At 42.0% G+C, this 27,709-nt stretch overlaps 1 protein-coding gene across 4 annotated transcripts in view; it reads left to right on the top strand.

Moving 5' to 3' along the window:
* Nucleotides 1-27,709, top strand: part of AK5 (adenylate kinase 5) — a 224,024-nt gene that overhangs the window by 158,302 nt on the left and 38,013 nt on the right. For all 4 annotated transcript variants that reach the window (XM_014740125.3, XM_005610487.4, XM_070268838.1 and 1 more), the window contains exons 9-10: nt 4,525-4,567; nt 8,682-8,726. In XM_014740125.3, the coding sequence (XP_014595611.2) occupies nt 4,525-4,567; nt 8,682-8,726 (88 nt within the window). The remainder of the gene's footprint in view (nt 1-4,524; nt 4,568-8,681; nt 8,727-27,709) is intronic.

Raw genomic sequence — 27,709 nt, 5'->3', positions numbered from 1 at the left:
TAGGGAATCTCTTTGAAATCCATTTTTTGGGGTTTTGAAGTTGGTATCTGTGTTCACTGTCAGAGGGAAAAAAATAGTCTTTTCTTTGCAGCATTTGTTTGTGAATTTTAGGGCGAGAAATTAATCTTAGCTGTGACATTTTGTTCTCAAGTAAAGCCTCTTTCTATAATCCCATCTGAAACTATGTGCATTTTTATGCTGTGAAACACACACACTGTTTAATACAAACAGGTAACTCTGAACTAGGAAGATATCCCAAAAATGACCTACTACTTCTTTCTCCTTCTCAGGAGAGCTCTAACTTTGTGGTCTCAAAAGATTTTTGAAAATCAACACTATCTGTCTCAGGAGGGCGGTAGGAGTCCCTGACATGACCCCACCTCCCACAGCAGTGAGAGGATGCTGTCGTTGATACCCAAGTGCTTAGGTCTGTCCTCAGCTGAGCTCTGGGCTGCAGTGGGAGCTCAGGCGTATCCCCACCTAGTAGGACCACAGAACCTCAGTTATGTCATTCCTCATCCACAGGGTCGCAACCAGGATCCAGTGAGATCATATCTGCAGAAAGGCTCCCAGAGCTGTAAAGCACTATTTAAATGTCAGCTTCATATGCTGACGTGATCTGCTTGTGACAATGCCACATGAAATTGATCCTGTAACCAGGATGTTGCAAGCAAAGCAGGTTGAAGAAGGTAATTCCTTATGATGGATGAAGCCATCTGTGAAGCTATATTGTTCTGTTTTGATCTCTCCCACCAAAAATTCAATAATTCAAGGAATTGGGAGTGGCAGGGCATCCATATCTTGAGGTGGTGATACTAGGAGCTCTGATCATAAAAGAAAACACATCCACACACCAATTGGCTGCTCTTCCTACAAATAATAATACCAGAACCCAGGCTTGCAAAACCAGTTTCTTGCCTACACACCCACACAGGGAAATAGAGTCCAATGTGGTGTGCTTTTGCTCTCCTATGGCTCTGGGTTGACTGGAGAATGAGGGATAAAGACAAAAACAAATCTTGGTCCAAATCCACAATTTTCCCATCAAGCCACTGGTCCTACCTTGAGGCTCTGATTGTGCCCCTTCAATGGGAGTCTAGATTTCTCTCCATCAATTACCAACACATTATCATTTATACAGCACAAAAAGACATGGTGGCCTGAATTTGTGTTTCTGTGTTGCCGGCTTTGCTGCAGCTTTTCCCACATTCACCAGTATTAATGCATCATGGCAGCCTGTGTCTTGGCTCCATACTTGTGAGTGACAAATGGCACTTACATCAAATCTGTGCCTATATTTCTACTAACTCTCTTTGTCAGTTAGGTAGCCTGCTTCATGCACCCCAAAACCTCTTCTACTACTGTGGAAAGTCTCTATGTCTTATTGTACCCCCCAAGCCTAACCCACAATTGAGACTGACGGGTGACAAAGGGCTGAGTGGTCGGAGTGGCAACACCGTAAAAGGCTGTAATGCAAAGAAGCACCCACAGGGACTCAGGGTGGAGCTTGATAGTTGGTGGGTGTGTTTTCTCAAAGTGTGCCTCCCCAAAGATGCTGCTACAGTGCAACCCGGGTATAAATGCCTGATTGGATAGTTTTTGAATAAGCCTATGTAACATTTTGCTCCTTATATAATTGACATTCTGAAATTAATGCCTTTCGTGCAGAACACACCTAGCATTTAAAAAGAAAGAGACAAGATTTAGGGCCACCAAGGGCTATATGGCATCTTTTTCACCAAAACCAGAAGTGTTTGCCTTTTGTTAGTTGTTGCTATTGTTGTAACTGTTTTGTGTGTGTGTGTAAGATGCCAGATTAATTTTATTTACAAAAGATTCACATTGGAACCGTGGGTTTATTGAGCCTCACTGGAAGATCACACCGTTCCATCAAACGTGCCATTCACCTGCGCTTTCATGTCAGTGAATGCAGGGCACCACACTCCTGGCAGAGAGCTGAGGACGGTTGCATCTGTGCCCCAGAAACCTCTTCATTATCCATGCATTCATGGAAATAAAGTTGGGGTTCCTTTGAAGCATCTGGGCAGACAAAATGGAAAACTGTGAAAAGAGCTATGAATAAAAACAGGTCAGAACTCAAGAAGCCAAATAGAGGTCAGATGGGCCCTTTTATAAAAGTGCATTGTTTTATGAATTCAGATTATCTCTGATCGAACTCCCAAAACTTGATAGCCAAGTGCAAGAAAGATCTGATATGGTTGAGCCTGTAAGTTGGGTGTAAGTCTGATATCGAACGATAATATTAAAAGTTGAGGGAGAGGACTCAGTGGTTTCCTCCAGCCTTCACCTGGTATATTCAATAGCCGTATGACAAGCAATAAGCAGAGTCTGATTAAACAATCCTTCGCCAGCAAACGCTATTGCACCTCTTACCATGTAGCTGCATCTTAGGCAAACATATTAGTTGCTTCAGATGGGTCCCTGTGTCAGACTTGGGCAATGGGCGATGGGCTTCCCTAGAGGCACAGCCTGAGATGGGGATTCTTTGCAAGTGTGTTATTGGAGAGAGATGTAGGTTAGGGCAAGGGTAGGAGCTGAGCAAGGATGTGGTCCCAGCTGGGCACTAGCTTCAGTCTGATCTCGAGAGGACCTCTGGGGCGCAACGTATACCAGAGTCGTCCCAGCTTGAAGGAGGGGCCAGACTGCTGTGAGCCCTTAGCTGCAGCTGGGGGATGGGTGCACTTGCCTGATGAGCGGCAGGACACCAACAGATCCACTATGGTAGCTCAGCTCATGGGACTAATCTCTAAGAGCCATGCTACATGGTAGCAGGTGTGGTGGTTCTCATCCGAATCCTGACCTCACTAAGAACATAATGACATGACTGTGAGCCCCTCACATGACCTCTTGAACATCAATGTTTTCATCTGTAAAGTGAGAGAGGAGGATGGTAGGGTTGGATTCAATGATTCCTATACTCCTAGCTCCGAAATGCAATAATTTCAACAGAAGTAGGGGGGAGGCTCACTGAGAAATAATTGATGGAAGTGAGTTAATGTAAATGTGTCCCTGAAAGGCCACGCATTAAAAACTCTTCTCTCACCTGGAATAGCTCTGGATACACCGGCAAATCTAAGAAGACAAGCAGCAAAGTTGCCCCAAAAGCATATGTTCGGAAAAAGGATGGCAAGCCGTGTTTTCAAAGTGCTTTCACGGCAGGTTACCTCAAGGGAGCATTACTACAACGAGGCAATCTCATCTGACTAACTCCTGCATCAAAGGGAATTAGAGGCAAGAGGCTGGAGTAAAGTGTGAGCCCTGCAAAGTGGCACAACCTCTGTGGAGAGCAGCTTGACCAAATCTATCAAAATTATAAATACATGTACTCTGACCACACTGTCCCCTCTCTGGGAATTTATCCTATGGGTATATGTGTATGAAATGACATTTGTGTGAGTTTACATGTGCTCTTTTTCAAAAGTAGTCCAAGATTGGAAATAACTCAATGGTCCATCAATAAAGAACTAGCTAAAAACAGTAACAACAACTATGGTACCTTCCATACGATAGAATACAACTGAGAAGATTCTGTATTGATATGCAAAGTTATCTAAAATATATTGATAAGTGAAAAAGCAAGGGGAAGAACAGTATTATTATAGATTAGTATGTATATTATAAACACACATGCTTGTATAACTATGCTGCTTTCTGTGTACAAAATGGAGGTAATAAGATTATATATTTATATTCAAATGTATCTATAGATATCTAGAAGTCAGTTTTTGTGTATCAGGAAAGATAGAGAAAAACCTGGTATGATTGGCTACCTATAAAGGTGAGCAAGTGGGAAAATGGGATGATGGAGACATAGGTGGCAATAAGAATTCTTACCAAATGCCTTTTTATAGATTTTCTTTCTGGAATTTTCCCCAACCACCGTAGGTTCTTCAGTAAGGAAAACGGAGCAGCTGTTTGATTAAAAAAATAAAATGAAAACTTAAAAGGCAGGCATCAATCAAAGTTGGTCATTCCAACTTCCCTTATTTCATGCTTTAATTTTCAGAGATTGGCAAACTATGGCCAGTGGTTAACAGCTGCAACAGAGACCGGTTGGCTAACAATGCTGAAAATATTTACCATATTTCCTACACAGTTTGCCACATCCAGCTTTAAATTATGGAGTTTTTTGTAAAACAGCTGTGACTACACCTATCAGTGAGCTTCAGAGACTGAAGGGTTTTGTCTTCTTGAAATCAGCTTTTCTGACCACAGATTGGTTATGCAGCAAGAAAATGAGGCCAGATACTGTACCAGTGAAGAAGAGCATGAACTCTGGGGACAGACAGCCCAGGGTTAAATCTGGGCTTTGTCCCTCACTGCTTCATGACCTCAGGCAACTTAACTTCTCAAACTCTCGGTTTCTTCATCTGTAAAAGATGCATAATAATAATACCTCCTTCATAGAGATTTTTGGAAGGTTAACTATGTCAATCTTGGCAAGAAGTTTAGCACAATACTTGTTGGTACTGTCATCTAATGTTTTCATTTTTTTATAAACAGGGTGATTACCAGTTAAATGTGCTGGGAGAGGACACCATGGGAGGTGAGTTTCCTTTACTGATCAGACCAAAATTGTCATTTTAGTAGCTTTGAGCACATCTTTTTTGTTAAACACAACTAAGAGATAAGAAACTACCAAGCTTGTGCATTTCCCTTAGCCAGGGAACTCGGTTAAGATCAGAACTCTTTGGATCTCTCCTGTCTTGGTCCACGTAAAGAACCAAAGGGATTCTTACTAAGAGATGCGTTTCCTCCCTGTCCAGAGAACGTGACCCCTGAGCTGCTCAGTGAAAAGAGGATTCTCTGGTAAAATATGTTTGGGGAGTGCTTAATCCCCTTTGGAAGATTCACATACATAACAGCACAGCAAGGCTCCCCCAAGTCCTGCAGTAAAGAGAGCTGGCGAACTTCAAATTTATTGAAACACAGAAGTCTTTTTCCTACATAGCAATTACTATTCTGCAGTGTGCCATTGGGACGCAATCTAAGAAACACCCAAATTACACTGCTTTGTAATTTTTGTCATGTTAAAAGTCTTGCAAAAACTAAACATCCAACCATAACTAGCTACAGGTGGAACTGAAAATAGATTAAATTTGTGAATTTGAGATTGTCCAAAAAAGATAAGGTTTATGATTGCCCTGGGTAAAAAACCTTCTACCACTTCCTCTCTGTAATAAGGTTGTTGTAATTATGGTCTATGGAAATATGCTTATATTATCTGTAAGCACATACAAGCAAGTGATTTGGCTTTCTAAGTAACCCACCTCTAATCCTGCACTGATCCGTGAGCATGAGGTGGTAGATAAAGTGTCATTTGATGGTAATGGCAATAGCAGTATATGAAAATCTCAGTCACCAAATGACATCATTATGATTCATGGGGAAAGGCGCATAAGCAAGAGCCAGGAGCAAATAATCAACTCTGTCCCAAATGGATAAGGATTGATCGACTGACTAATAAAGTTTTCTTTTTTCCTGGTTATAAAATTTACATATATTCATCATGGAAATTTTTTTAAGGTAGACAATAAGAGCCATCTAAAAGCTTACGACCTCTAAATAATCATGGCTAACATTCTGGTATATTTTATTCCAGTGCATTGTCTAGATACCTATTTATACATAGTTGAGAATACATGTGTATATACAAATATAGTCTCCAATTTTTTTGTGAATATCATAAGTATGTTCCTAGGTCGTTAAAAACTCTCTATAGCCTTAATTTGTAATGACTACATTGTACGAATGTACCATTATTAATTTAAAAAAATAACTATTTTTTAAAACTGGAATAGGATACAACTATACCAAAAAATAATAATTATAATAGCCACAGCCACTTTCCTAGATTGCAAACAGATTAAAAGTTGCTCAGCTTCATAAAAATAAACTGGAAGTCTGGAGAATGTGAGATGACCATCTGGTCCCACACGTTAAGGGCACCAATGTAACTGCCTTTAATAGAAAGCTCCAGATAACAGAGGATTTTTCCCGTCTCCATGGGCTGCTCTGTAAAGAGACTGGAGCATCTCTTTGATTAAAAGGAACAAAAAAGTCATCCTTCAGTGTGAAAACTAAATGGTTCCAAAGACCCCAAATTCTTTCTTCTGCTTCCAGCTCTTTCTCCCCTGTCTCCTTCCCCTTGTATCCCCAACCCAATTCTTCGTGTCCCATTTTCTCTCCTTGTCTGGTTAAAGCAGGTCTTTCCCCCAGCTGATAGTGGATTCCTGCAAAAATGTAGCATTGTGGATAAAAATGAACCACCCCAATTCCACTAAAAAGTAAGTTGTGTAACTGTCAGAAGAATGCTCTAACTTTCAGAAGTACTTATCATCTGCATAAAATATGAAGTATAAATCAGAGTCCTATGAGTTCATTTTAAGTGTAAAAATTGCAATTTTGTCACCAAATGGAAAATAAAAACCTTCTAATACCTCTCCAAGTAATTACATTCCAGCCATCGTTTTAGTCAGATCACACCCATGGGATGAGCAAAGGCAGCCACTTCTAGAACCAGGCTAGGACTCAGGGTGCATCCAGTGCTGGCCCTCGCTCCCGGGATCTCCCCACTGAGAAGGCCACTCCAGGAACCTCGGCTGCCTGGGACCTAGAGTGCCTGCCCCAGGAGCCCAAACTTCCAACAAGAAACACCAAATTTCTTTGAACTCTAGTGTCTTTACTTTAAAACTTCATCCAAATTTTCCATGAAATGAAAAGCCGCAATATCCTACATCGTAATATATTACTCTCTGTTCAGTGTATCTTGCATTTTGAAAAGTATCTCCCTTAGCATCCAGGTTAATGAGAATAATAAAGTATTCAAAATTGTCTTCAGTTACTCTATCTGCAATCAGGTCTCTGCAGCTGAGGGGAGCATCCAGGCTCAGATGGATTTTGTTTGTCCAGCATGGTGCTCTAAAAACGTGTCTTTGAATGATAACTCCTGTCAGCCATAGTCCGCAACACTCCACACCCACCCACCTCACTGATTTAGAATCTTTGCCTGGCCTTTGCGTAAGCACATCAAAGAAATCTTTCTGGAAGTTCTTTGTGGAACCAGCCTGCCACCCCTGTGGGTGTTAGACTAAGCTGCTCAGAAATTAGCATCCAGTCCAAGGATGGACTCAAACGTGCTAAGATTCTCTGACCCTCCTGGGGCCTGCTTCTTAAGCTTTACTCCATCCTCATTGTCTCAAAATGGCCTCTAGGCTGGAGCAGTCGCTCCCCAAGTGGTTTCTACAGACTCCCGCTCTGAATTTCGCAGCATCACAGCTGTGCTCTTGACCTGCCCGAAAACTATGCCTCCAGGGCAGAAGCCTGAGTCTGCCCTGGCATAGTTGAGTAAGCAGCCTGCTGACTCTCATGTTGTGATAGCAGGTTCAACTCTTGAACACACATAAAGTCTAATCTTCGTAAATAAAGCCTATGGCCATAAAGCAAGGGTGAGTTACTTGTATCTGCTCCTCTCTGAAACAGTTTTGGGTGGGACTGCTGTTTCCTCCATCCTCAGGTCCTCACTCTCAATTTTTTTTTTTTTTAGTTTGAGGATCCCCTGCATCCAGATTCAAGCAGTCACCATTGGTATTTTCTGAGCCCAGAGACCCTGAGCTCACAGAGCCATACCCAATTCAAGTTTTTGGCTGTGGTCAACTCTTTAGATGACCTCACTCTCACCCAAGGTCTCTTACAATTTTGGTTTACTTTAGGAAGCTATCTTAAACATACAACAATAATAGCATCATAATTTTGGCCAACGGACAAAGGGAGCCACTTCTTCATGTGGCCCATTTGTTTATGGGAGCCATAGAATCGTTAAGGATTTGAACCAAAAGAGACATTAGAGATCCTTGGGTCCAACACCTTTATTTTACAGATGATGAAACTGAGGTCCAAGGGGAAGAAGTCACTTGCCTGGGTCAAGTCAGTACACAACAAGACCAAAAATGGAGCTATTGTCTACCTATCCCTCACGTCATCATTGGAAATCTGTTAGGACTCCTCAAACTCTGGAGGACTTCTCACATTGCCAAAAACTTCTAATCAATCCTTTGCCTTATAGTAGTGGTTCCCAAAACTCAGTCCTCATTCGCCACGTTAGTGATTTTTGCTTTGTCTCTATACTACCTATACTATATGTTATTTACTTAATATTTCTTTCTAAATTGACTCACTGTTATTATTTAAATACATTTATTTTAAAAGGAAATTTTATATCCCTACCTTAAATGGAAAATAGCATTATTTTTTGTAAATAGGAACTATTTTTAAAATATTGTCTTCCAGACTCCCCACTTGTGCTTTGACCCCTCTTTATTAAAAGAGAGATTAGCACATGTTAAAAAATGTGAAATAACACAAAAGTGAATCACTTAGGAAAATTTTTAAATAATTTTAAATGTTATCTTTCCTTGTGACTCATGCTATTTAATGGCTCATCAGTAGTCTGTGTTAAAATGAAAATGTATTACCTGGGTTGGGGAATGGGCTGAAATGGTCATCGGGGCCTATTAATTATGGCCTAGTAATACATTTACTCAACTTCAAGCTTCTTATCAAAGAAAACTACAAGATTTTGGTTTTTACATTGCATGAGTAAAACCACAGTTTCGATACAATATTTCTTGCCAATAACTTAAATTGTTCTTACTTTAAAGGTTTCATGGAAGATTTGAGGAAGTGTAAAATTATTTTCCTGATTGGTGAGTAGCAGCCCTCAAATTTTCTAATGCAATTGCTAATAATAACAACTTGGTGGGAAAAAAGACTATTCATTTCTCATCCTGTTTTGAAGTCTTAACTGGTTTTTTTTTTTGGTTAAGAAAACACCCCCAATGCTTCCAGACTGTTGCTTTCATTTATACAGTTTTGTGTTGCTTTTGGCTTTGCATCTTTTCAGCATAGACAAAGTAGGACTCTAAGGAATGTCAAACTCCTGAGTGTAGCTCTACTGTAATAAAATACATTATTATAATCCCATGGGTAAGGGGATGCCGTATGTTAAAATCTTTTCTGTTTGAACAATGACCATCTCCTCCTTAAATATACCAGTGACCACAAATTCAAATATACCTCAGTAACCATCTCCTGCATTCCATACAGCTGACATTAAAAATAATCTCACTTGTTCTGTGTCCTAGTACTGTGAAACTCATTGGTAAATTAACTGTGGGATAAAACTCATTTGGGGTTCACCAGCATTTTCTGAGTGTCTACTGTGTTCCGGGTTACCTCATTTAAACCTTCCACAATCCTATAGGTTGGTGGTCTATCGTTATTACTTATAGGGACAAGAAAACTGACTCAGAAAGGTTGAGGAACTTGTCCAAGGTCACAGAGCTAGTGAGCGTGAGAGCTGGATTTCCAGTTTTCCTCATGGAAATCAATGGGACAAGTTGCACAGCAGTTAAAATTGCACAGAATAACATAAAACATTGTCAGACCACTTCGTGAAACTTAGTACTTTTCCCTCTAATTCTTCAAGTCTATAAAAAAGTTAATACATCTACCTTTGCATTTTTCAGAAAATATCTATTTCTATTCAGAAATAATGAAAAGGTCCACACCTCCTCAATGAGTGGGAAAAAGAATGGTTATCAGCACCCTAGAAATATATTGAGTAAACTTAGAATCTTGCAGCCTAAAGGCAGGATGCTTCCTTGGAAATCTCTCGATTAGTCTTCCTCATTGTCAGATGAGTCCCAGAGAATTTAAGGAGTTTGATCAAGGTCATTCAACCGACTGGTGGCAGAGAGGAGACCAGGGCTGTAGTGCCCCATTCCAGGGTCCTCCTCGCTCAACCACTCTGTCCTGTGGGTCATTACCCTGGACTGTCTCCCACATTCACTCATCCACCAAATACTTACTGAGTATTAGACCCGTGCTGGGCAATGAACAAGGGTCACAGAGCTTCCATCTTAGAGGGAAAGAAGAACTAATCGAATTATTATCCCCAAACTAGGAAGGAAACAAGGAGCTGAAACAGAGAAGAACCTGGATGGAGTGTTTGGGGTAGAAGTGGGGGATTGCTTTCACCAAGGTGATCAGGGAAGGCTTTCCTGTGGAAGTAACACTTACACAGGGAACTAACGGAAGAGGCGTGGCGACTGAAGGGATCAGTGAGACGTGAGAGGAGGAAGAATTACAGCCAAAGAGAACAGCATGTCTGAAGCCGTGAGAATTCTTGAGCCCAACCTGAGTTCTATTTCTGACCTGTGTCCCTCTAGTTGACCTTAGCCTTGGGAGCTGGATGGACTGCTGCCACATCTATTTTAATCTTTCCAGAAAGTAAAAGTATGTTATTTCTACTCCTTACTGAAGAGAAACTCACCATCATAATTTCAAAGAAAATTCCCCTTTCCATATAAACTTTAATCAGTTTTCTTGGCATCCAGGCTGTACACCATCAACTACACTTGCTGTTCAGCTTGTATCTTAGGGGCCAAATTAGGAAGGGGAGAGACTATTGAAACTTGATGTTCAGGAATCCAAAGAATGAGCCTTTATTGTTGCATAGAAATCTGTGTTTTTAATATTGTGGTCAAAAAAAGCTTCTAAAAATAGTACAGCATGATTTGTGGTGGTTGTTATTTCTCGAGCAAGAATATTATTTCCAATTTACCCATTGTTTAGCACTCACAGTTGAATTTTGAGATGTACTTTCAAATATCACTTCTGTCTGTCTAGACATAGCTAATGATTTTGGCTCACCTGTTCTTAAGTCCTGTGTCCTTCAGACAGTCAAATACATAATATAAAATCTTTGGTCTCAGACAGAGCTTGAGACCACCAAGGATCCACAGACCACCCTCTGGCAACTGCTGCTCTGAGCGAAAGGTTTTTCTTATATCCAAGCGTACTCACCTGAGTTTCAGCTTATCGGTCAGTCACTGTTCTAGTAAAAAAGATTTCAGCCTCCTGTGTGGGCAATAGAAGGTACAAAGCCACTGCAATATGAGGAAAAATAACTGTTCTTCTTCTGGAGTATTTACTGGACTCTGCTTGAAAATTAAGGCGTTAGTTCGAAACACTTTCTTGACAGACGGCAGAGTGGTTTTGGGGGGCTATATTTTTTGAGGTTAATTTGAGCTTGTAAAAATACTTGGGATGTCATAGACACACCCATAGCAGTTTTGATGAGTTTTAATAAACAGGAGTCAGTTGATTTCAGTGAAACAAGTGTGGTTTTGTCTCTATGAGAAATAGCTAAATTTTTCACTTTTCAAATTATTGTCTTGGCATCTACCAGAACCACAGTGGAGCTGAGTCTTAGCAGAGTTTGGTTGACATCCTCACTGTTAGTCTTAAGACAAAATTAATATTCCTAAAGCACTCTTCCTCTGTCTCAAAGTATCCATGAGTTCCCTTCAGTCCACAGAAAGGTCCAAATGCCTTACACTGTCCTTCAAAGCTTCCTACTCCTGGTCTCAATGTGTCTTCCCCGTTTCCCACTGTCCGCCCATGTGAGTCTCTGGCTCCAGCCCTTCCTGCATCATTATTATCTCTTGAACTGTCCTCGCTTTTACCAATCCTTCACTTCTCCCCTGGCTAATCGTGCCCCACGATCAGGTGTAAGTTCTAGCTCCCTGGAAAGTCTTCTCTAATCGTCAGCCTTCCTCCTCGGTGCTCTCCATCCCTCATGTCTGCATCACTCATTTAGCTGCCCCAAAATGACTCGAACAACAAATATTTGTTGGAATAATGAATTCTTTAGGAAGCAGTGTGGTCAGTTTCCATAACAACCATAACAGCAATTGAAATTCCTGGCCTGGAACTGGCAGGCAGGTTGCTGCTGCTGTAGCTGTCTCTGGCAAGACGGTTTTCAGGTTGATTATGAGCCTAATCAGATGCTCCTTATGCCATGTAGCTGCTACCCTCTCTCTGAGAACAAGCAACACCAACTTTCCCCCCTAAGCTGGTGCTCTTTGTGCTCATTTGCAAAACAGTTATAAGTGGAGGCAGGTAATAGCACTGACAGTCATCTGAGTGGAAAAAAGTGTTCAGGGACGTGTACCGACTGGGCCAAAGGGAAGGGTGGCAAAGATGGACCTCGATGGCCCTTTGAATGTTGTGTGACTACTACCCCTTTGTTCATAAAGGAAGCAGCCCAGTCGCTGTTTATAGAGAAATGCCTTCCAAAGGACAGGTGCGGGATCTCCCAGGAGAGGGCCTGGTGCTCAAAGGATTGAAGGGGGTTCTGGTGACTTTGGTTGTTCACACACAAGATATGGAACTGTGCTGATGTACAAGACTGGGACTCAGTCATTGCAGAAAACGGAAAATTATTTGGAAAAATGTAAAAATATCCTCTAAAGAGCCTCATTATCTCCCAGTAACAGCCTCCTACAGTTTCTCACAACCTTTTCTGGTACATTTCTTTCCTTTTTCCTTTTTTTAAAAATCTCTTGATCATTATCTTGCTATTATCCAATCCATTTTGTCTTCTTTTTCCCCTATCTGCTTTTCATAGTCTGCCCCGGCCCACAATGTGACACACGCTGAATTCCCATTAACCCCTTTCTGAAGCCTCGTAGAAGAGCTTCCGCTTGCAAAATCGTCTGACTTTACACGTGAGGTGTGATGCTAATGGCATAATGATCAAGACATCATTCAATGGCCTTAACTCTCAGCGTGTCAGGGACACAGATGGCCTCGTGTACTGTGGCCTTAGTGCTGATAAACTGCTCTTAAGTAGTAAGTTTTGGGAGGTGCTTTGACAATATTCTGTGTTATTCTGTGCATTTTTAACCACTGCGTGACTAGTCCTATTATTTCCTGGAGGAAAACTGGAAAATGAGAATTTTTGCTTAAAATTCAATATTTCTATGCCTTCCATTATTTCATTAGAGCCCTATTGTCATTTCATTGTTGCCTATTGTTAAAGAACTACGAATTAATTTAATTTTTACAGGGTAGCTACTTGGGGCTCTGATTGAACATTTTTGGTGGAATTGACTCACATATTTGATTAAATTAAAAATGAAAAACAGGGGCCTGGCCCTGTAGTCTAGTGGTTAAGTTTGGCATGCTTCACTTCAGCGGTCAAGGTTTGGTTCCTGGGCCCGGGGCCTACACCGCTCGTTGTCAGCCATGCTGTGGCAATGATCCACATGCAAACTAGAGGAAGATTGGCACAGATGTTCGTTCAAGGCAAATCTTCCTCAGCAAAAAAAAAAAAAAAGAAACACAAATCTGATTGCTTTAATTTGACGTAGCTAAAATAGAAGCTAACATTTACTGAATTCTTAACACACACTGGGCCCTGTATAAAATGTTTCATAATGTTATCTTATTTAATGCTTGTATCCCTATGGAGTAAGTGTTATCGCCATCCTGACTTTTCACTAAGACATTAGGGAGTTAAATAATTTGCTAGTAAGTGATGGACCTGGGGCTTGAAAGCTTGGATTTTATCACTGGCAACAAATGCTGCCAGCTGTTTTCCTTGAAGTGACATGCCTCCTTTATTTCTTTTCAAGAAAATGTCTGCCTAGTACTCCAGTCTGAAAAACCATAGTTTATCTGTTAGTTGGTCTTTCAAAAGGTAAAAATGGTATTTAACTAAGAAAGCAAGTAGTTAAGCAACTCAACCAACCACAACTGCTTTTCCTGGAGAAAACCGTTACGCTCGGGCGTGCTGGAGTGCCTTATGAGTACTTCCCATTTTGTCAGACAAAGTGTTACAATGACGTATACTCAAGGGTCAAAATTAAATTAACCTTTTTTACTGCTTCATCAAGGACATTCGTAAGAAAACTGGCATTTTTCTGCTTTTTCCTTTTACTGCGAGTTCATGGTGGTGGAGAATAATGACTAGTAGAATTGGATTCGTACCACCGTTTTACAACCATTGCTTCTGCACCATCAGTGAAAAGCAAATAATGTCTTAGTGCTGTCATGAAAATAGGGGACCCCCGTGGTGTGTAGACAACACTTTGGGAACCCTCATCCTAGGGTTAACTGGAGTGAGAGGGGTTGTCGACCAGCTATGTGAAACATCAGAGTTAGCATTTGGGAGGTCTTGGAGGAAAAAAGTCCCTTGGGCCTTGTTTTCACTTGTCCTTTCAAAAGCAAAGGACCTCAAGAATGTGAGGAAGGGATCAGGGAGAAAGGCTGTATCTACTGAAATCCCTGTTTCTCTGCCTTCTGTGGGCCTGGAAGAGTTCTGAATGCTTCTCTGTACCCAGCGGTGCAGGGAAAGGAAAATCTAGGCGCTTGTCAGGTCAGGCAAAGAGGAACGCACAAGGACGCCCAGCAGGAGGCTCCAGAGCAGGGGCTGGGTGGAAGGTGGAGGGGGTACACCTCAGGAGATCAACAGCAGGAAGAAGCAGGACCTGAGGAAGGGTGAAGAACACCCTCGAGATGGGAAAAGAGACCAAACTTTGAACTTGTCTAAGTCCAGTCTGGCTGTTATAACAGAATGCCATAGACCAGGTAGCTTATAAACAACAGAAATTTGTTTCTCACAGTTCTGGAGGCTGGGAAGGCCAAGATCTAGGCACCAGCAGATTCAGTGACTGGTGAGGGCCCTCTTCCTGGTTCACAGACAGCCGTGTTTTCACTGTATCCTCACATGGTGGAAGGGCAAGGGAGCTCTCTGGGGTCTCTTTTATAAGGGCACTCATTAATCTCATTCATGAGAGCTCCACCTTCAGGACCTAATCACCTCCCAAAGGCCCCACCTCCTATACCATCATGTTGGTGTTAGGATCCAACATGAATTTTACGGGGGCAGAGATATTCAGTGTATAGCAGAACTGGACTATCGAGGTTATCAGGAATCATTGGATTGGACTAAGAAAACCCAGGCTAGGCTTGATTGAGTTTCCACTATGAAGTCAAAACAGGCATCTCAAGACACAGGCTGGGTTCACATAGAGAAGTAAGTTTCCATGTGACTCCCAGGCCTGAGGTCTGCCCAACTGTGAAACATCATCCCTGCTCCAGGCACAGACACACGATTGCCACAGCTCTTTCTCCCCTGAAGGGTTGCAGTTACCAAGGGCCCCTTTGGCACTCTCGTGGCCAGACAGCTGTATTTCCAAAGTCCAGACCATTCAGGATGAGAGCGTAAAGGAAGAGAGACTTTGGGCCACTTTCCAAGATAGCCCCAAATGTCGATGGGGTGTCTTCCAACTGTTAGAGAAATGCAGGTGTTGTGTGCTGACAATGAACCTGCTTAATTACATAAAGCTTTTCACGGCAAAAAGGCTCTAAGTAATGTTGAACTAGAACAAAACACTTTCTTTATTTAATCAGACCAAATTAATAAACCTTTATCGAGGACTTACTATGCTTAAAGAACTGTGAGATTCAAAAAGACATTAAACAGCCCTTGGAACACTGCATGACATGGCAGAAGTGGGTTTTTATTTTTTCTGTGTTTCTTAAATTATTTTCTCAGGGAAAGGGAATGTTGCTGAGTTAATTAGGAGTCATCCAGAAGGGCAAATTACTGCTAAGAATAAAAAAGCACAAGCGAATGAGTTTTATGAGGCATAGTGAATGGAGACCTCAGACCTTCACACGCATTGTCTCCCTCCCCATTTGTTGAGATGTTTCTGGAAGCTTCATTAACTCATCAACTGAGTCACCAGGTAAAGTTTTAGGGACTCATCCTGTTCCCTCAGTCAAGGCCACCTCTCCAGGCCTGACTCACTGAAGGCCTCTTTTGCTTGTTCCAAGACCCACTAAGAATGATCAGTGGACAGTGGCTGATGCTACGATTGTAGAAGGACCCAGCACTGGAAATGAGAGAACCCAAACTCTTGTGTTTGTATGCAAGCTTGGGCCAATCCTTTAGCCTCTCCGAATTACTTTTAAAATGGCAAAATAACATTTGTTTTCTGTCCAACCCAAATTTGAACAGCCAATGCGTCATGTTGCTAATTCTTCTCTTAAATAGGAAGCATGTACAACAGAGACATAGCCCCAAGAAAGCGAAGGCAATTGAATAAGTCAAAGTCCCCATCCTCCACCCCAAAAATATTTATTTTAATTACCTAATAGCAATATTAAAATCAATGTGTGTATACTGGTGACTTACTACCTTCCAGACACTGTGCTGCCTTTATACATATTATCTTATTTAATTCTCACACCGATCATCAGTACTCATATTCTTCCCCACTTGACAGATAAAGAAATGGAGGCTCAGAAATATTAAGTAACTTTCCCAAGGTTACACAGTTAGTAAGTGACAGAGTTGGGACTCAGACCCAAGTTTCTCAGACTTCAAAGCCTGTGCTGTAAAAGGGTCTGTAGACACATAAGAAGGAGGTCCGAATGTGGGTGAGGCTGTGGGAGTACAGCGCATGAGGGGAGAGTTTGCCATAATTATTTGAGTGGATGCCTTGGTTTTCTATTTTACTTTGTTCCTGTGTATCCAGCTATTGATGTCTGAAAACAAAGACAAAATAATAAGACATCAAATGAATATCGATGAAACAGATCCCTGAGTGCCCCAACCGTGTTTCTCCCAATTATGTGAAATTCCATATTAACTTCAAAACAAGAAACAGTTTGAATTCATAAAAGTATCTGAGCCATGACTGAACACCCTGCCCCCCACACACACAAAGCACATTGATTTCAGAATGTAAACTACATCTTTTACTAAGACATAGCATGGGTACCTTTTTTGTGAGCATTCCCCAAAGTGTTTCAGACGGCCAAGAGCAACAATGAGCAAGAATTTGAGAATGTGATGCTGGTGCTTCTGAGATTTTCTCTGTGGGTTGGCTGGAGTACCTTGACTACATATTGATCTCAAACAATGACTGAGTATGGAGGTGGAGGAAAAAGTAGCCTAGGCCAGGGGATATACAGACTTCAGGGGGCTGCTTAACTCCCCTATGATAAATATTTCTCTCACTGCTATATTAAATGCTTCCATTAGGTATATATTCCTTTGGGTGGTTTTCATTAATTCATTTGACACATTTATTGAGTGTCTCCTATCTATCAGCAAAGTGATAGGCCTAAGCATGAAAAGATGAAGGACGAGGCTCCCTAATCTCAAGGCGCTCATGTTGGTACGTGCCATGGCAGAGGCAGAGGTGATGGAGAAAAAGACTGAAGTGGCTGTGCCAGAGCAGGAAGGGGAAGTCAGAGCTGAGTCCTGAGGAAGAAAAGGAATTGGCCAAGTACTAAGTGGGATGAAAGTTGGAGTGGGCCCATGGCAAGGAGAGGGAACAAGTATGAAAGAGAGAGCCTCGGAGGTGAGGGCATGGGAAGCAGTGAGAGGCAGAGCTGGAGACGGAGGCAGAGTCTGGGGCATGAAAGGCTGAGCACGCCAGGCTAAGAAATACGAACTTCATCCTGTAGCAGCTGGGACCTGTCAGGGCTCTCACTCAGCCACGTGTCATCAGATGGGATTTCGGAAAGAGCACTCTGTCAGCAGTGAGAGGGAGCCGAGGCTGCAGCAGAGAGGCCAGCTGGGAGGTCGTCTGGATGGTCATACAGACGAGGAACAAGGAGGCTGTTGAAGTGGAAAAAAAGAAATAGATCCAAGAGATTTTAAGAAGTAGAATCAACAGGACATAAAGATCCCTTCTATGTACAGGTGACTGAGAAGAATTAACATGACTCAGAAGTGGCTGATTCAGATGACCAGAAGTGCCACTCAAGTTGATAAGGGATGTGGCAAAGAAACAGGTTTTGAGGGAGCAATGAAGAGTTCAGTTTTAAACATTTTAAGATTGAGATGCTTATGGGACATCCATGAGGTAATATCCATTAAACAAGAGGTTTTCGAGATCTGGTACCCAAAATACAATTTCTGGCTGTAGGTATGGATGTGGAATTCACCAGGATATCACTGGTAAGTGAAACCATGTATGTGCGAGGGATCACCCAGTGAGCTTAGGCAGAATGAAGCCAGGGGAAAGCTGAGACCCGGAGTCTAAGAAATACCCATGCCAGAGCCAAAAGAGGAGAGAACAGAGAGGAAAGCAGAATAGCAAGAGCAAATGGTGTCAGAGAAGGCAAGGGAGGGGAGAGTTTCCATCTGGGAAAGTTTAAATCAAACATAATGAAAGTTGTCTGTTGGACTGGCAAACGAAGAGTTGTTGGTGACTTTGTTGAGAGCAGCTCCAGTGGGACAGAAAGGAATAAAGCCAGTGGGTTCATGGGTGATGGGGAGATAAGGAAATGAGGATGTGTCTAGACTACACTTTCAAGAAACTTGACTCTGAGAGAAAGGAAAGACTTAGAGCAGTATCTAAAGGGAAAGGAAGGTCAGTAGGGGAATATTTTTAAAATATGAGAGAGTCAAGCACATTTGTATAAAGAGCGAGGCAGTACAGAGTCTAATTAAGAGCACGAGCTACTTAAGTTCAAATCCCAGCTCCCCTGCATCCTGGCTATGTGACCTTGGACAACATCCTTAAACCACTCTTTCTCGGATTCCTCACCTGTAACGTGGAAGCAGTGATTGTAGCTGGGTCTTAAGGTTGACGTGAGGATGAAATTAGTTAACACATGTCATAGTGCTCTTAGTAAGTAGTCAACAAGCATTAGCTCTCATTATGACTGTTAGACTGTTAGACGCTGAGTGAAGGAAGACAACTGATAAGAAAGAGAGGATCCTGAGAAAGAAGAGAGGAGAATGGGGTCAGAAGTGAATTGGAACAAGGAAAGGTTGCCTACCAGATGGGGAAGCCATAACTGAGGTCAGGAAGTTGGATAAGTTCCTGTATCTGTTTCCGGTGCCATTTGTTAAAATTAACCCTCCCTAAGGGACTGACCTGGTAAGGGTTGTTTCCGTTGAGCAGCTGTGGTTGCTGGGATCAGGGCGAGTGGAAGTGAGGAAGTGTCTCCTTAGGTTTGGGGCTTAAACCTGCCAATAGGCTGCCATCTCCTCCGTGGACACATTCTTGCTATTGTTTACAACAATACCACATGGATTTTACTCTAGGAGGCCATAGTTAGCCTTGAGGAATGAAGCAGACTAAGACGACAGCGATTAAGGGGACAGTGACTATTTTGGCCTTCCTAAATGTAACATTCCCAAGGTATTTCCGACTCATTTTGCTCCAGGCTCCAGAACCAAGAGTCTCACAGCATCTTTTTAGCTATAAGTGAAACACATTTAAACCAACCAGCAGGTGGTCAAGGCCATGAAAGATTCTCTCCTTTTGTAACTGAGTGCAGCTCAGTTTAACATGCCATGGTCCTGTGACCCAGCTGGTATTTCATCCTCATATTGTCTGGGCTGCTGACCCTGAAGGCAGCGCTCCTCATGGTTCTACTGTGCTCTGAGAAATGCCTTCTACTAGAAAGTGACTCACTGAGTTAGTGCCACACACTGCCCATCCACATCAGCAAATGACCAGTTTAAAGAGGAAGGAAGCTGTTTGGTCTATTTGCATATTTCCTGGCTTGGACTAACTCTTGTAGTAAAAGCAAGGAAAGCTGGTGTGAGCAGAGCAGCATGCAGAGCACAGTCTTGTTTTTCCTGAAAAGTCCTCAGCTCAGTCTGGGTGGGGCTGTTGAGGCAAGGCTGACACTGCCCCTTGTTCCAACCTCTGTTGTTGAGAAAGGAAGAGAATGTTACGCAGTGAGAAACCTGGCTGAGCCTAGCCAGCAGTCCCGTGGAGTCTGCCCCTGGGAACCCCTTCCACTGACCACTTGTGTGAAGGCAATGATGGCCATTGATTGGAAAATGACTTTTACTTACTCTCCTAGATGACAGAGACCATGCCGGGTTTTTTTTCCCTTTGCTTCCTGTTTTGGCAGCACCTATCAGCATGCCTGGCACTTAGTAGGCGTTCAGTATATGTCTCTAGAATGAATGAATGAATGAACAAATTGCAATGGAATAGAAGATGGTGACAGCTCAGATAGAGTTACACTAAGAGACTCTTCCTCTGGATAGGATCTGAACAAGCAGTGGAGTCTTTATAAAGTCGTCTTGGCCTCTTCCCACCAAAAACAAAAACAAAAAAATTGTGGCTTTTGGTAAACTTCCTGAGTGTGGTAGCATATGGCTTCTGTATTAGAATCAAGTTCCGGTCCACCACTATGTAGCTGGAATAGACATCAGGAAGCAAAATACAAAACAAATAGCTAGCACATCATTGCATTCATGGTACGGATTCCAACTGTTACCATCCTTCAAAGAAGGGAGTATGGCCGGAGCTGACATGTCGTTAAACTGTCATTAAAGATAGGGGAGCAAGAAAAGGCTGAATTAGACATCATTCCTGCAACAAGTACAGGGGAGAAATTTTTAAAATTTTTTTAGTGTCCCCACCCCTCAAGGAGCTTATTTATAATATATTTGATGAAGCAAGAATTGATGCTTCTGAAAACTGTAGAACCAATATAGGACAGTGTAAAATTAACTGACAAAGGAGCTCTTCAGTGAGTGTTAGCAAGGATGAGAGGACAAAGAAAGCACGCGGCTGAATGGTTGGGAGCCCCTTCCTCGAGGAGCCGAGAACCCAGGACGACCTCAGAGAATGGATGGGACCCCCTAAGTTTGAGAGAGGGCTGAGGAGGGAGGCATCCCACCAAGGGAGATTGTAAGTCGGGAACGAATTATGCAGTGGGAATATGGCCCGCATGGCCCAGGAACAGGAAGGAGATGGGCCAAATCATGGAAGCCCTGGACGCAGAGGAACAATGTGATGAAACTGATGTTGACCAAGGACCAGTCCAGGGCTGGTGAACAGGCAAGGGAGCACCAGGAGGGAAAAACCAGGAGGTTTTTTAAATGCTCTCAGGGAAAACAGGTGAGAAGAAGGAATCTTAGAAAAGGTTGGCACCTGAAGTATCTCAGACCAAATGAAAATAATTGATTAGAGGCCTTGTTTTCAAGTCCTTTCCAGAGGAGGAAGAAGCGTGAATGGAAATGTTAACCCCGCCACCGCACAACATCACCGGAAGGTGTAAAATGAGAGACTCTGCTCACTTACTCATTCCTGTCTGGCAGGAGAAGCACAGAGCTCAGAGAAGGGTCATTCTAGCTTAATTCCCCAACCAATTTAGGAAATAAATCTTGAGCATCACTGAAAAATAATCATCGAGCCTTAATTTCAATACTTTAAGTGACAGGGCATTCACTAACTTATGAATAATGGAATAACTAATAACAATTAGCCCTATTTGGAATCTGAATCAGTGTGGATTATTTTTAGCTGCAAGTTTTTAAAAATAATAACAGTGGCAAAACAAGGTACAAGTTTCTCTTTCTTGTAAAATTCTGGATGCAAGCAGTCATAGGAGTGGTATGACATGCTATGGTCTCAAAGACTCAGGTTCCTTATATTTTGTTACTCTTCTATATGGCTTCTCCAGAGTCACCTCATGTCCTAAAATGGCTGTTCATGCTCCAGCCTTTATGTCCTAAGTCTGTTAAACAGGAAAGAGGAAATGGGGGAGAAGAACATGCTTCTCCCCTTTAAGGACAATTCCTGGAAATTGTATTCACCATTTCTTCTTTTATCCCTTGGTCACAAAGACCCTTTTACCTGAAAGTGATACTGATAAATGTAGTCTATATTTCAAGAAGCTGAGTGCCCATTTAAAAATCATGAGATTTTATTTTTTAGAAGGAATGCGAAAATAGATATTGTGTTTCTACCGCACAGTCTAATGCAGGCCTCCTTCTCCTGGCAGCAAGGAAGGTGGGTTTGACTTTTAAAAAAACAAAAAAAGTTTGGGTTTTTAATCATTCCTGGTAGGATTGAGCTCACCAAAACAGGCGGTGGAGGATGCTTCTCTGTGGAGTGAGTGCTACCACCAATATCCATGACAGCAGAAGGAGGTAGAATTAAGCTGGGCCTCCAGAGATCTATAGTCCACTCTCAAAACCAGGACAGCAGCCTGGCAAGTGGGCAGAGGCTGCAGCCTTCCTTTTGAAATGCTTCTTCTGGAGCTCCCCAGCAATGCCTCTTGGGCCACCCACCGAAGCCTCAGTAATGCCACCCCTCCTCTCTCATTCCCCACTGGGGGTCATTGAACTCAGATGAGACCGTCGTAGCCTTGAGCCCTAGTGGAGGAGGATGCTGCATCTGCTTGGTGCCCTCTGCAGACGAGAGGGTCCCTTCTCTCGGACAGCTACTGCCTTAGGGAGGCCTGCCCCAGATTCTGACAAAACTTTCTCTGTCAAAACTTCCACTATCTGCTTTAGTGCTGCCCTCTAGAGCAACACAGAGCAAAGCAGCTTTCTCTCCACCATTGTGGCCATTCGAGTTCTACCGCGCTAGCCATTCAAGTATTTGAAAGATTTATACCTTTCCAATGAGTCACATCTTCGTCTGATTAAAAACATCCAGCTTCTTCTATTATTCTGTAGGTTGTAAGCTCCTTGAGAGCAGGGCACTGTCTTCTCGTCTTTCTGTCCTCAGCCCTGAAACACAGTCCCTCATATGGAATCTCCATATTTACTCACGGAATGAATGGATAAATTCTACTTTGATCATTTCCCACTCCCTCATGTCTCTTTGGACAGACGTGGTCAAAGTCTCTCCTAAAACAGATTGGCTAGAATTATTTTTAAGGATTTCTTTTCTTTTTACAAAAATAATACATCTTCCTTGTAGAAAACATCTGTCAAAGACAACATCTCATCCAAAATCCCAAAGCCTAGGGATGAATACTATTAAGATTTTGATTTATATTCCTCTTAGGTTTTTTCTATGTACTTATTTTTTAAAATACATTTTTCCTCAAAATGGGATCATGCGACTTTAAAACCTACTTTTTGTACTTAACAAAATATCATGGGTGTCTTTCCAAGATTCTACAACCAAATATACTATCTCATTTTTAAAAGTTTTTTGTAATTGACCTGAAACAGAGAAGCAGTCACATCAGAAGTGTTCAGCTTGATGAATTTTCTCTAAGAGGGAACCACCCATCTTACCAACACACAGATCAAGAAATTGAACATAACCAGCGGCCCGGAAGGTTCCCTGTGCCTCCTATTCATTTCCCCACAAGGAATATCGTAGATATTTCTGAACTTTATATAAATGGAATCATATTGTATGTATTTGTTTTTTTCTGTCTTCTTTCAATACATCATTTTAATGACCACATGCTGTTCCTTTATATTGCTATATTGTCACTTATTCAGTTTATTCCTATTGTCATGCATTTTCTCCCAATTTTTTGCTTTCAGTGAAACTGCTGTAATGAATATCTGCATAACTAAAACAGTGATTTATTTCCTTAGGATAAGTCTATTGACCTGAGAACTTTCAAGACTTTTGACTTATATTACCAAATTGCCCTTCAGAAAGGTTGTACCAATTTTATATTCCCACCACAGCATGTAAGACTTCCAGTTTCCGTGGTGTGACCCAAAATTGAACACAAAACTCCAGATGGATTCCAACTAACGGTCACCACAAACGTCCCTACCTGTCTTCAATATCCTCACTTCCTTTAACAGGACATAAATAGACTGCAAGCACAAATATTCTCCAGGTTCTCTGACAAAGACAAAAACACAGAGTGGTAGAGCTGAAGATGACCTTGGGATTTATCCAGTCCAACAAGCTTATTTTCGAATAAGCCCAAGCTTATTTGGGCTTCCTAAAACAGAAGTCCAAGGAGGAGAAATATCAGAGCAGACAGATTCCCAGCGAAAACCAAACCAGAAAACCACGTGTAGAAAAAAAGCTGCAAAGAAACAACAAAAAATGTATTTTGGTAGTTACCTTTGGGGAGTGGGATTATGGGAGATTTTTCTTCTTTTTACTTTTCTGAATCATCTAAATCTTCAATAGGGAGCGTATATTTCTTTTACAGTAGAGCAAATTATTTTCTTTAAAAAAAGGGAAAAATAGAAAAGAGGGGCTAAGTTTATAAATTGCCTATTGTATTCATTTAATACATGCCTAAGATCATAGCGTGAAGGGGCTACAACATAGGAATCTGGAAGAGGCGGAGCGCTCTAGAACAAAGAATTCCGAGACCCAAATAAGCAGAGCCTGACTGAAGCAACTTTTGGAAGGCTCTAGTCTGTAAGTTTGAAAAAATGAATGTGCTTGGTGAGCTGGGTCTGGAACAGGCCCTGGAGACCTCTAGGGAAAGAAAGAAAGGCCAGGGTTTTTAGTGGTGTTTCCTTTGGGGGCAGGCCCTGTTTGGAGGTGGAGTTAGGGTGCTGTGAGCTGTGTTGGGTGGAAGTGTTTAGGAGTCACTGCCGCAGTGCCTGCCATTTCCTCTCACCCAAGACCTGAACCTTCCTTGTCTCCTGTCTACGCGAGAGCTAGAGTCACAGAAGCCAGTTTCAGAGTCTTGTCCTAGTTAGACCTTTCATGTATCTCGCTGTGCCTGTGGTGGGTATAGCTGAATGAATCCAGAATCACAGGGTGTTAGAGTTGTCAGAACACAGCCGAAATCACGCCCCTAAAATCTCTAGGCTATTCAGTGGTGGGGCCTGGTAGGGTTGCCAGACTTAACAAATAAAAATACGAGACACCTCGTTAAATTTGAATTTTAGATAAACGTTGACAGCGTTTAGTGTCAGCACATCTCATGCAATATTTAATTAGACGTCCTGTATTTCACCTGGCAACACTATGGGGCCACGAGGAAAGCCAGCCCCCAATGACCACTCCAATTGATTGAAGACTGTGCAGTGCATTTCTGATCAGCAGGTCTGTCTGATTTCCAGAACGGTCTTCCATGCGAGAGACTGTAGAGTTTAGCGGTTACCAGGGTAGAACTGACCACTGGGCACAGATTTAACCTGTATAGTAAGGTTAAATAGTTCTTCAAACAGTTGTTTTAAGGATTAAATGAATTTTTACAGATAAACACATAGAACAGATACTTATGAGATCCAGTTTTGAGCCAAAAGCAGGGTGAACCAGATGATACCTTTCTCTGAACAGTCTACGGCAACTTCTCCAACATGATTGTCTCTAAATCACTCCATTGGTACAAAATCAGCCCCAGTCCCCCTCCTGTTTTCTCTGCTTTAGCTGAGAAAACAGAAAGTCCCCTCATCTGCAAGAGAGAAGGTGGCCCTGCTATTGATAAGGCAACGAGGATTTTTACTAACCGTCATAACAACTATTCAGTCATGATAGATCCATGGTCTCAGCATCACTACATTGTAAATATTAAAGGAACTATCAACAAAGACCCCCTGCAAGGACTACTGGGAAATTCACAGCAAATTGCCTTGCTTGGATTATCTCGTCTAGAAGTTCCAAATTGGGCTAATCATCAGAATTACCTAGGGAGTTTCCTTTAAAGATCATCTTTTTTTATCACAAAAATACTTCAAACATTCAGCAAAGCTGAAAGAATTCTACAGTGAGCACTTGTATACCCACCACCTAGATTCCACCATTAACATTTTACTATAACTTGTTTCATCACATATCTGTCCTTCTGTCCATCCCTTTATCCATCCATCAACACATTTTTTTTCCTTACACATTTCAAAGTAAATTGCAGATATCTGTCTGCTTTCCCTGGGGAACTTTATAAAGCTGTAAATTCCTGAGCCTCAACCCAGAGGTTCAGAGATCTACTGGTTCAGGAATTTTTTTAAATGTCCCCAGGTGATCCTGATGCACAGTCAGGTTTGGGAAAGTATCAGTCAGAGGAAGGCAGGTTATGCCAGAGTAACAAACAAACCCTCCCAAAAATCTCTGTGGTGTGGAACAACAAAGATGTCTCGTCTTTTTCTTCCTTCTCCTCCTCCTCTTTTTCTTCTCTTCCGGACTAAGGCTACGTGTTCATCAACAATTGACTGGGCTTCACTCTGGTAACCATGCTGATTGAGGCCCTGCTATCAGAAACATTGCCAGTATCAAGGAAAAGAGAAAAGAGAGGTGGAAAAGCACGTCCTGGCTATAAAAACCTCTACCTAAATGTGATACACATCGACCTCTGCCCACCTTTCATTGGCCAAAGCAAGCCACTTGGGAACTCTTAAGTTCAAGAAGGTGGGGATGAAGAATCCTTCCTTAGGGAGGAACACCGTGGCAGGAAAGCTGGACTATTTAGGAAGAGTGATACAAAATAACACAGGAAGCCACTCATTTAATCCAGACTCTTCAGTTTACAGATAAGGAAGCTAGCATCCAAGGAGTGAAGTAGCTTTCCCAAGATCACTCAGCTAGTTTAAAGTAGGAATGGTCTAGAACCAAAGTCTCCTACCTCCCAGCATCATGCACAGGACTACCTCCTTGAAGCTCACTGATCGTTCACCATCCATCCATTCATTCCTTCATTGATCTAACAACCATTAAGTCCCTACTATACACCAGGCACTGTGAGGCACAATCCTGCCATCAAGAAGGTCCTAGTCCCATGTAAGTTCTTCCATAACCTTCAGCTGCCTCTATCACAGGCATATCTCATCCTATTCACCAAATAACCTGAAGCAGCAGTGAGTTTCAGAACTAATAGAGATGTTGTCTTTGAGGATAAAGTTCTATTTTTCTTAATTGTTTCTGGTCAGAGAGAGTCAGTTCCCAGCAACAGCCTGCTGAGACGCAGCATGGCGATGCAGTTCATTCCCGATACAGAACGTTTAAAGTGGCTCATGGACCCACAGTGGTTGAGGACCGTTCCTAGGGCACAGTCAGTTCATGATCTGATGGCATAATAGCTTTTCTCCGAAAGGAATCATTCAGTCACAAAAACCTGAACCCAACCTGGAGCCTGTTTTCATTTAGAGAGAAAGAAATATTTCAAGAGGTAGAAAAACTCTGAGAACTGTCTAAAAATAGGATAGTTTGATTTGCAAAAGATATCTGACACCTTCACAAGCTGTACCTGTGAAGACTCTCCATCTTTAAAGATGTTAAAATAGTACCACACTATAGAAATGCTGTGTCTAATCTTTGTAAAATCATAGATGGTGGAGCTGGGAGGACTTTTAAGAGTCACTAATGCTAGCTGCCTCATTTTACAGATAATAATCTTGATGGTTATTGAGTGTTTAATTGTGCCAGCTACTGTTCCAAGCAATTTATTTCTATTACCCCATTTTGTCCTCACAACCAATAGGCATTATGTTCATTCATACTTTGAATTGACGAGGTTGAGAGAGGCTAAGTGACTTGATCTAGAGAAAGGTCTGAGATGTGTGCCTGGAACTCAAGTCCTTTGGTCCCGTGTTCCTTTTACGTGAAAGGGAATAGAATTGTCACTTGTGTGGGACCACAAGGCTCCTGGACACTGACTCTATTTAACAATTGCCTGTGATACTGTGCAAGGTTCTGTGGGAATACCAACATAAATAAAGTAGTTTCCACGCTTTGTGAGCTTCAACCTGGCAAAGGAAGGGAGAGAATGTGAGCAAACCATGTGTCCTGGAAGCCAGGAGGAGAGAGAATTTCAAGATGTTTATCAGTGGGGCTAAATGCTACTAAAGAGTCAAAGACAGTAAAGACTAGAAGAAGGTCATTGAATAATATGACAATTATCCAATCACTGTAGAACTTTAAAAGATCAATTTCAGAGAGTGATGAGGGTAGAAGGTAGCTTGCAAGAGAATAGGGAGTCAATAAAAGAGGAGGCAATGGAAACAGGCAGTTTTAGGCTACTGAAATAAAGGGAAATAATATAAACATAACTAGAGGATGCAAACAGTGGTGGAAATATTTTCATTTGGACTGGGGAGAAGCAAGCATGTCACTAAACAGAAGAGATGATGCTTGCTGAGAGGAATAAATTTAATGGGGACAAGAAAGAGAGGATCAAATTTTTG

The sequence above is a fragment of the Equus caballus genome, chromosome 5 (assembly GCF_041296265.1).
Source record: "Equus caballus isolate H_3958 breed thoroughbred chromosome 5, TB-T2T, whole genome shotgun sequence".
In the NCBI taxonomy this organism is placed as follows: domain Eukaryota; kingdom Metazoa; phylum Chordata; class Mammalia; order Perissodactyla; family Equidae; genus Equus; species Equus caballus.
Note: the sequence above shows the minus strand (reverse complement) of the source record. Positions and strands in the feature narration are given on the sequence as shown.